This window comes from Scylla paramamosain, chromosome 21 (genome assembly GCF_035594125.1).
Source record: "Scylla paramamosain isolate STU-SP2022 chromosome 21, ASM3559412v1, whole genome shotgun sequence".
Lineage (NCBI taxonomy): Eukaryota > Metazoa > Arthropoda > Malacostraca > Decapoda > Portunidae > Scylla > Scylla paramamosain.
The window spans coordinates 20,925,733-20,936,548 of record NC_087171.1 but is presented as its reverse complement, the minus strand read 5'-3'; the positions used below and the strand labels follow the sequence as shown (position 1 = coordinate 20,936,548).

Sequence of the window (10,816 nt, the reverse complement as noted above, 5' to 3'; positions counted from 1 at the left end):
AGACGTGCGGAGCGAGGAGGGTGACAGCTGCGGAGGTGGGCACGAGTGTTGAGTACAAGAATGTTTTACCTGACAGACAGAAAGTTACAGTGAAGCTACTTTTTGTAACTGCTATATAATGTGCAGTGTTAATGTGACGCCTTCTAGTCTTTAAACATGTTGAAACAGTTTGGATTATAGAAAAATAGTAACTAATAACAGGTAAATAACAGGTAATAATAATAATAATAAATAAGAGGACGAGGCCGTTCCCCCTTATAAGCAGCCTATAAATATTCAAACAACAATGAAATGACTGCCTTTATTTATTTATTTATTTTTTCCTCGTCAAGGTTTCCATAAAAAAAGAAAAATAGCTGCATTGATCTGATTATGCACGCTCTTATTGCACCTTAACGAGCCAATTAACGTACCTGTAATGTGGCAGATTAATCCGAGTACTGAACCCCAAAGTATTCAAACGACAATGAGATACTGCGCTAATTTAATTCCTCTTAAAACGACGTATAACGCAAGTCTTTACGTGTTACAACCGCCACGATATTTGTCATAGATTTTATAAGAACGTACAGCTTACCCCCTGCTGCTCCTCAAGCATTCAGCCTTTCCAGCGTTCCAGTTCCTGACTTGCGAGTCGAAACAATTTCAACTCCTGCTAAGTATTCCTCCCCACTTGCCATTCTTCAGCAGTAAATGTTAGGAAGAAAGCACTTATAACTTCCACTGCTCGAGTTACGAAGCTCTTGGATTACTAATGGGGTACTGTGGGAGGTACTGATGTGGTAAATGGTGGTGGTGTATGGTGGTGATGGTGGGTGGCTGTGTTGGTAACGATCCCTCCCCCCATTCTCTCCCCCTCTGATCCTCCTCTTCCTAGTTCCTTTTCTCCTCTTTCTCCTACTCATTTAAAGTTAAAAGTTCCGAGTTTTATGTTTTTTTTTTTTTTTCACTATTTGCTTTTTGCTTTTATTTTCTTTTAGGTTTCACGTCACTTCATTTATTTATTTATTTATTTATTTATTTTATTTTTATATTTTTTCATTGTTCTGCGTAAAGAAAATAAATAAAACTCGCAGGATTTGGCGATGTGGAGTGTAGGGGGGGACGCATGGGTGTCAGTGAGGCGTGTGTTGTATGCCTGCTTCCTTGGAGGTGATGAAATTCGAAGAGTATTATGGCTTTGGTTTTGCCTTGAAGTCTGGGCGGAGAGAGAGAGAGAGAGAGAGAGAGAGAGAGAGAGAGAGAGCAATTATGGAATGGAGTCGAGGTGTCTTACTAACTCCTGCAACTTTCTCAATATTAACTTCTACCTCGTATGTGACCTGTGATCTAGTATCCAGTTCATGGAAATTCACTTCACTTTTTTTCGTGTTCTATCTTCTTTTCCGCACCGGGACCCAAGTATCTGAGGCGACTGACAGCAGACCATTTCTTCCTCCAACGTATTTTCTCTCTTCCAAACCAAGGCAGACTGTTGCATCCACGTATATAACATAAGGTGATCCTGTGTCCACGCCAATGGTCACAGCCAAACTTCTCGTCCCATCCACTCCTGTATTGATGAGTCTATCCTGAATTTCCCACTGTCATTTGCCAGATTAAGCAATAAACACAGAGAAGTCATGGAACGCTCAATTTTTGATATTTCTATGATTTCTGCTCAAAACTCTGCTCCTTCATCTGTTCATTCGAAACACCCCTACAGGTTTTCTTTCCTTTTAATGTAGAAAAAAAAAACAATACATAATAAGGGTTACCCACATCCTATCACCTGTTCGTATAACACACACACACACACACACACACACACATCTTCAGGTGTATTGAAGAACAACAAATTCCGTTTCGTAACATTTATTTAAAGTTGCCATACAACACGTCATGTTTTTCAAGTTAATGCTCACACTCACACACACGCACACAGTTGAGCACGTGTATCGACCTAACGTTGGTTGCGTTCTTGGGATCCACACAAAGGAGGAATACAGCGTTGGATTTAAAGGCATTTACAGAGCATCCATCTCACGGGACTTTGTTGGAAGGCTCTTTCTTGCTTCCATCACAAAGGGGCACAACTCTAAACATTCTCGCACGTACGCGTTCCGTAAAGTTCAAGTTATCAACACCGCAATAGTCACGAGTACCTTTGTTTAGCTCAAATTCCCAAACACACACACACACACACACACACACACACACACACACACACACACACACACACACACCTGTTGAATAAGGTGCAAATAATGATCTACTGTGCCACAAATGGGACTTTTCTACCTCTATATTTCTCCCATCTCCGCGGCATATTATTCATCACTTTGGACAGAATTTTGTGCGTTACCCTTGCCATTCCTGCCCCTTCCCTCTCGCCTCCCTTGGCAGTGAGGCACCATAACCACTGTGCAGTCATACCAGGTCCTCTCGTGGCGGAAACACCAGCTACATGCATACCCATAAACTACTCCTTCTCTTCTTTTCGTGTATATCATTGCAAAATATTTTTCGTGCGGGAGGCGAATAACGCAGCTGCAAAGGACAGAGACTGTAAAGATCTCGCCTCTGAGCTCAGAAGAAAAATAAAAACCTTCAGAGCGCAGGAGGAGGAGTGTGGAAGACGCTCACTTCAACACTATGCTCGGTGAAGTTGGTAAGGAAGTTTGGGAAGTTTGCCATGTGGCGGGGCAATGGGGGGAGACGAGTGGGGTTGCGACTAGTGTGGGGACTTGTGCTGGGACTGGAATATGTATGGGGATGGGAGTGAAGCATCTGTGGGGCTGAGGACAGATTCCCGTGTGGCTGCAGGTCGTTGTCCATTCGCCGCTGTTGTTGCGTTGTTATGACGTCCTTGACGGTGGAAGGTGAGAGGCGTTGAAGCCTACGACCCAGACACTGGTTGTAAACAGGCCAGCCACTGTGTACACTACAAGAGTAAACATGTTCCCCTAGGCAGCCTGACCCAACGCTGGCTCATCATTTTGTTTCTTTGCATCGCGTGTGTTCATGCATGTGTTTTCTTCGCACATAAAGTACTTGACACGAGTGAAAAGATCTTGTATTAATATAGAAAAGAATATATACAAATTATTTCTTCCATGGTGCCCCAGAGAAACAAAAGGATTAGTTAACATGCTCGTCTGTGAGTCAGGCTTGTGCACCTCACTGGCTGAACTTACTAGGGTGGTGGCAGCTTCCATGTAGTTTTGCAAAGAGTTCAGTGACTTAAGTATTGCGTCCATTCATCTTCGCCGTGCGTGTTAGGCTCGCCGTAAGCTCCAACTCAGAAATTCAAGTAATTTATGGCCTCTGCCTAAATCCTGCACCATGCACTACATTAGTCACTTAATGCTGATGTACAATATTGTTGCGGTGTAATTGACCACAACTCCTTGTAATGGCAGCTGCAAATAATCGATGCATTAAGGAGTAGTCGTTAAGAAAGAAAGTTTGATAATAAAAGTATTCTGTTTATTTATATTTTGACATTCTCGTTGATACAGGCATGTAGGAAAATCTTTAGTGTGTGTGCGTGTGTCCACTAGTATTAAATATCAGACCCACACGTCCTGCACTGAGCAAAGGATCAAGTTCCCTCGAGAAAGGAAGAAAAAATAAATAAATAAAACAGAATAAAATATAATTAGATAACACAAATTCAAAGCGTCACTCAAACTGGAAGAGTCTCTAGACAGGGAGCGCCACAAGACACACGAACCCATCCGCTTGTGTGTGCCTTCCCCTTTTTCCGTGAGACTGAACAGTGAGAGGTTGGATGCCTGCCCCAACACTCACACGTAACACGGACTGGCATGTACTGGCGCCCACTGAGAGGCTATCACCGGCGAGCACCACAGTCTGGATGCCACGTGAGGGAGTGCACTGAGCGAGGGAAGTAACTGATAGCACTGTGATGGAATACATTGTCATATTCTGTACAAAAATCAGATGCCTTGTGTAGATCAACCTGCCTTCCTTATTTGCAGTCTTCCTACGTTCTTGAGATATATACAACGAGGGTTCTGGGATTCGTGAAGCATAGCAGGGCTCAGACTAGCTTCGACGTATCCTCCTACTGTAAAACCCTCTCTTCCCGCCTCTCCCACACCGAACTCGCCTGTAAACCCACGCCACTCAGCACTCTCCATCAAGGCTTCACCTCCACCACCGCCAGAAGGTATTGCACTGCGACGCGGCGCTGAGCATCTTCGTAAAACCAAACTTTTTTCAAGAGGGAAGCGAGACTCATATCTTGGAAGTTTTGGTGGAGGCTGAGTTGGTGTCTGTGTGAGGTGGCTGCTTGGATCGGCGGCCGCGGGGCAAGGTGCAGCAGAGACTGACGAATGTGTCCCAAAACTGCTTGCACATGACGCAGTAGAGCAGGAAGTTGATGGAACTGTTGGTGAGGGCCAGCAAGTCCATGAGGTCCCCCAGTTGGATGTAGCAGTCACTGTAAGGAAGAAAGAGTAATTTGCTTTGATTTAAATGTGATTTTTCGAATGCTCACTTTACTGGAGATGATACTGAGTGATGCAATGTAGTTTTGGTGACAGTGGTGTTGATGGTGGCGGTGGTGATGGTGGTGGTGTGACTGTTTTTTTGTAATTTATTGGTAGTGGTGGTGATGGTGGTGGTGGTGGTGGTGACGGAAACGGTGTGGGCAACAAAGGCAGTTGTTATGTTTCGTTGTTCATAATTGGTGGTCCAAATGACTTGACAGTGGTAATTGTGGCTGTGATATTGTGGTGTAGCAATGATGATAGTGGTGAAAACTTTATAGTGTTGATAGGGGAGGATGTGGCAGATATTATGATGAAGTGATGGTGCTGTGAATGTCGTAGGGGTGATAGTGATAGTAATAAAGCATATAGATAGAATAAACACATACATATTAATAGTAGTAGTAGTAGTAGTAGTAGTAGTAGTAGTAATAGTAATAATAATGATAATAATAACAACAACAACATTAAAGAAGGATACAGCCAGTCATCTCCGCGTGGTTGAGCTACACCTTCTATCTAATTAGGTGGAGTGGAGAGAAACCAGCCCATATAGGTCACGCCAGCACCCGCACCCAGCCGAGCCAAGACTTGATGCGAGGTCACTGACTCCTGCATGTCTGGATATTGAAGTTATTAGCCTGATTTTCCTCGAAGTCTTAGGAGGAAGCACTCATAGCCCGTGAGAAGAGCAGCGAGCGTTCCAGAATTAATGAAGAAGAAAAGGGAGGAAGCTGTTTACTGTGTGGCAGTCCCTGAATATCAACACACACCTGATTATATCCTTTCATCATACACATCCATAAATTTGTCTCTCTTTTCTTTTCTTTTTCTTTTTTTTTAGCTCCCTATTAACTGAACGCTAACACCTAAATTACTGAGTCTATTCCATTCTTTCATCCACCCACCACTCTGCATGTACGCGAGTTGTGTGGCTGAGCGAACACAAAGCGGGGACTGAACTGTGTGCTGCGTTACATGTGGTTATTTGACGCTAGTGTTTGCAATTTGTCAACTGGCGAACAGGTGGAAGTCCAGTAAGGCTTTCTGTGAGTGAGGTGTTGTTGGCCATACCACTGTCTGTCCTCGCTGTGACATGCTCCAGTCGTGTGTGTGTGTGTGTGTGTGTGTGTGTTTATAGACTCACCTAATGAACTTGTGACCATAGAAGAGCGCCATGCCAGTTAGGACTCCCTGTGGAGCCTCCGCCAACAGGAACAGCACCATCATCAACAGTAGCATGCTCGTGCTGCGTTCTGTGGCTCCCTGCAATAACACAAGGTCCCTTTAGTTGGTTCTCATCCACTCCCGTCGTGTCCCGCCTTCGCAAGTGACTCCGCATCCCTTGTTTTCTAGTAATACTTGTGGCTCAACGTCCTCTCCCGTTCTCTTCAGGAATTTTGGCACCACCGCTGGCTGACACTGGTTATATGAAGTCCTATACTATGCTACCAATTTTGTCTCCTATCGTACGTAAGCTCTTGCTGCTCATGACGGAGACTTGATGGGACGCAATTGCTTTTTTTCTTTTTTTCCTTTTTATTTTTGTGTACATTTCAAACTGTGGCTCGATAAACGAAACAGTTGTGTGGAAAATTATGGTGTCGCTCGTTTTTCCAGCAGTAGCGCCGCGTGGCAGGTATTACATAAGGTGAGTCCGACAGGTTATCAGAGCGAGGCTGGTCCCCGCCACGTCGTTGGGAGCGGGCAGCAGTCACACGGCCTCTCACCTTTTGTTTCATTACTTGTTTATTTACATTTGGCTTTGGTCCTCCTTTCGCTCACATCTGTTGTCGTTCGTTAGAAAATCGTAAACACACACACACACACACACACACACACACACATATATACAGTAGTTTGGTTAAGCCTTCTTCAGAGACTGGCACCTCATTAAATCTTTTATGTATATTGTGTTACCCCTCTTACATAAAAAATTGAAGGGGAAACATTAAAGCAAAAAAGATTGGAGAAAATTCAAGGGCTGCACCAGCATGTCCCTTAATCTAGACCAGTGGTTCCCAAACTTTTTCAGGTCGTTACCCACTTTTCATACACGATTCTTGTCCATGGCCCACCGCCAAGCATAACTCATGACTCCAGTGACTGTCAACAATCCTGCACTCATTAGGACCATATAAAAACCACCCTAGTAAATCCTGTAATTTTATTGATTTCGATTGTTATTTTTTCTTTTGTTAAGTATTAATGAAGAAATTTCTAGTTTGCCTTTGCTGAATCTCATATAATTACTGAAGTGGTATTAAAGAAGTATCATAACGCACATAAAAAATGTCTATACTTAGAGTGATCAATAAATGGCATAATTGCGGAAAGCTTTTTCGACAATAAACAAACAAAAACAAAATAAAACGAAATTCCACTGGTTTAAAAGTATATTAATCCCATGCCGCATGATCTGATCTTTGAATCTGGCAAATCTGATGACTTTATAATTCTGAAGTGAAATGCGATCATAGGGAGTCATAATTAACTGCCACAACAACCCTGACCTTCAGTGGCCACACACCCGCCTCCTCCCAGACTATTTGCTTCTGAACATTGATGCCAGGTTCATGTTTCCTTCAATTAAATCCTCATTCCACTCAGTGTGATGAGTGATGTTGCAGATTATCAACAACCTTTTTTATTCATGGTTTTGTTTCACTTAAAGCACACCATAGGTCATACTTCACTTTAAGTCTGTTGCGATATCTCGTTTTAATGTGGTGTAGTTCAGAAAATCCAGCCTCACAGGAATAAGTTAATGAAAATGGTAGGAGGTATCAAAAAGCCATCTGTCTATGTAGTCTAGCCATTTGTACTGAACCTATAATTTCCTTGTAGTGGCTGCCTACCCGCTAAACACCTTTGCTTTAATATATACATATCCTCAGATTATGGCCTCCTACATTATCCTACATGGTCCCCTAGGGAGGCATGGCCCCCAGTTTGTGAATCACTGATCTAGACCATTTGCCGTTGGAGGAGAAATTGGATAAACTTAGATTGACAACGCTCAAGGATAGAAGAGAAAGGGGAGATTTGATTACGATGCTCAGAGTAGCGGGAAAAATATAAAATGTGGACATGAAGGGCCGTCTGACAAGAGATGATGGAAGAATAAGAGGATATGAGCACAAATTGAAAAAAAAGATTAGATGTCAAGACACCGTAAAGAAATTGAACCTTTTAAACAGAAATACTGAAGTTAGCATGTGTTGGATGTGGCGATGGTGTGTGTGTGTGTGTGTGTGTGTGTGTGTGTGTGTGTGTGTGTGAGGGACGTGCTCAACTTAACTCCAAGAGGGATATAGACGTATGGAAACACAAAAACACGGGCTTGACTCAGATCGTATGTATTTCCGCCAGGGCAGACACCACACACACACACACACACACACACACACACACACACACACACACACACACACATGGAAACTTTTTAAAGTCGACGCTCAGTAAAAGCAAAGTTCTTGATTATTGCACAAACCGTCCTTGTGACCTTGGCTTTCTCAGTAATGTGCTGGGAGCTGGATGGTTAAATGGAGGGACGGGGGAAGCGGGGTGGGGGGAGGTTTTGTCGTTCCCGTCAGCTGCTTTGTGAGGGGTAGCAGTGTCCCTCACCCTGCCGGGGCTTTGTGGCGATTGCATTTAGGTCTCGGTATAATTCACTCCTTTCCACTTATTTTTTTTCTTTTCTCAAGATGCACCTTTGGTTTGATAGCGACGAGAAGTTTTGCATGTACCTGTACCTCAGTATGTAATTGCACTGAAATATTATAATTCACAAATCACGGGTATTTATGACGTTATAATAATCACAAGCATTTCATACTCAGCTGGTGGAAGCATGAGTGAGATCGCTTTGGCATCAGCAAGTTTCGATCCGGAGATGTTCCTGATGCAAAACTATTGTGAGTGAAATCTAGGCGTAAATTCGCGCAGCTGCATAAGGCGAAAGCCAGCATGCAGCACTCCGTTAGCAGGAGTGCTTTGAGCGTCAGCATGATGCGATGCAAAGCTGGAAACTATGCTGAAAATCATCGTAAATGAGATAAATATTAAACAAAGAAAAAAAATCATGAAGCCTTGTGGAAGGATTGGTGCACCAGTTGCTTCACGGAGCTCAGCAATAAGTCGCAAGGAAGGCAACACTGCGAGACAACAAAAAAGCACAAGCGAATGAGGGGCGAGGCAAGGCAAGCATTGTTCACCGTCTGCCGTTGAGGTGTTGAGGAGGCCGCCAGCTGCGCCGCCTTCGCATAGAAAGACGTGAAGGCTGCCAGAGTGTCTCGACGCTGAAGCTGATGCTGGAAAGACAGACAATACAACTTAAATGACTAGATGTCGCTGGGGACAGAGAAGGATGCCTCTCGTGTGGCCCTGAATACCTTGCCTAATTAACATTCATGCTCCCTGCACTCTGTCCTCTGCTGCTGTGTTTGGAGAACGCCGCACCCCTCCATTTGTTAGGACATGTCTCTCTCCTCGATTTGATGCGCGCAAGATGTGCCGAGTAAATACACACACACACACACACACACACACACACACAGACACAGACACACACCATATTCAATTAACTACAGAGGAGAGACATTCCACAAACACTTCATTAATCTACAGCAGCGTGTTTATTTAATTCACTGCGATCAATATTTTCCTTTCGTTTCTCCTCCTCTGCTTACCTTTACTTCGTTTTCTATTCCTGGAATGATATTTTGATCTACGCGTGATCCTGCAATATTAAATACCTTCATCCCCATTTTCTCTCGTAATGATAACAAGAGCATCGTTAATTTAGGTAGGATACTCTGGTCTTATGACAGATACCTTGAATCCAGTACCTTGTTCTATAATCAGGACTATTTTCAAAGGCACAGATATTATAAGTCAGGTTCTCATACATCTTCTTTTGCAGTGATGGTGCAGAGTCCCCCTTGCACACCACAGGAGACGTGGAAACCTCCTGAATAGGTTCTAGTAGAGATTCTTCAAAGTGTGTGTAAGGTAAGCACTGAACGGTTTTGAAATACGAGTCATCGGTGTCTTGTAGAATAGGAAGAGGATAAAAACCTTCCTGATGCATTACTTTCCTAACGAACCCTAGAGAGAGAGAGAGAGAGAGAGAGAGAGAGAGAGAGAGAGAGAGAGAGAGAGAGAGAGAGAGAGAGAGAGTCAAGGTTTTTTCCCAGGTTCAATACTTTTTCTAGTATGGTCGCTCCCACTCTTGTTGGGTCGGAATAATGCTAACTCGTAGGCATGCACCTCCACTGCCAGCGCGCCGCGACTGTATCACGAACCCTGTCTGTAGTGGCTGTCAAAGAGAATATGAAGTAGAGGAAGATATTGTACCATTGTTAACCCTTTCTCTACGGTACACAACAATTCACACCACCAAAAGCTAAGTGTGGAATCTTTATATGCATTTACAAGAAAGGCTACGTAAGAAAAAGATAGATTTAGCATTTTTTGGTCTTTTTAATGCTTGGAGGTGTCCGTGGAACAAGAAAAGGTGCTCCAGTGTTAGTAATTAAGGAAAGATGAAACACCAAACGGCGGTGAAAGAGTTAACGAAAGGTCCTTGGAATCTGATTTACGGATCGTGTTTACAGTAGTGGTTCTTAACGTCGACTTTATTCATTTGTCACTCTCCTCCGTCACCCAGAGAACGACTGACCTTCGTGCCACTGATTCAAAGCAGTAAGGTCTGACAGTCGGCTGCGAGACACGTAAATTAACCAGATGCGGTAGAGAGTGACGCTACCTGACGTTTGTTTACTGTACTACAACAACCTATGTCCTAACTTAGCCTGTGAAGGATGAAGGACACGCCTCACTCTGGTTTGCTTCATTATCCCAAGAGCAGGTCAAGCTAAACTAAACAAAAACTATATTAAACTTAACTGTAACTCTCCCCACTGATGCGGATGTCAGCCACAGGAGTTCCAGATATGTACTACAACCAACTGAGGACAGCCTGCTACACTTCCTCTCCGTAAACTTAAACGGTAACTTATCTCAAGCAATATTCAGTGAGACCCTCAGGTTTATTCAAGCGTCCCTTCTGAAACTCTCCCAATAAATGGTGACAGCGGGACCCAGATCTACACGTAGTCACGAACTGGGCAGCAGTAATGACTGTGGTGAAGCGCCAGCCGTGTGAGGCGAGAAGACGTGACTGGGTTTGTGGTGAGATGAATGGAGAGTTTTTTGCTTCCTTTGTGTGAAAATATAGAGGGGGATAGTGAGGGGGGGTGGTGGATGCGTGGCGCCGAGAAAGAAGGGTTTTCAGAAGTTCCGACTAACGAGAAAGA

At 43.8% G+C, this 10,816-nt stretch overlaps 1 protein-coding gene across 2 annotated transcripts in view; it reads right to left on the bottom strand.

Annotated features, from left to right (window-relative positions):
* Nucleotides 1-3,622: 3,622 nt before the first annotated feature.
* Nucleotides 3,623-10,816, bottom strand: part of LOC135111222 (G-protein coupled receptor dmsr-1-like) — a 39,911-nt gene continuing 32,717 nt past the window's right edge. For both annotated transcript variants that reach the window (XM_064024355.1, XM_064024356.1), the window contains 3 exons: nucleotides 8,714-8,809; nucleotides 5,644-5,762; nucleotides 3,623-4,447 (listed from right to left, as the gene is read on the bottom strand). In XM_064024355.1, coding sequence (XP_063880425.1) covers nucleotides 4,243-4,447; nucleotides 5,644-5,762; nucleotides 8,714-8,809 — 420 coding nt within the window. In that variant the 3' untranslated portion in view covers nucleotides 3,623-4,242. The remainder of the gene's footprint in view (nucleotides 4,448-5,643; nucleotides 5,763-8,713; nucleotides 8,810-10,816) is intronic.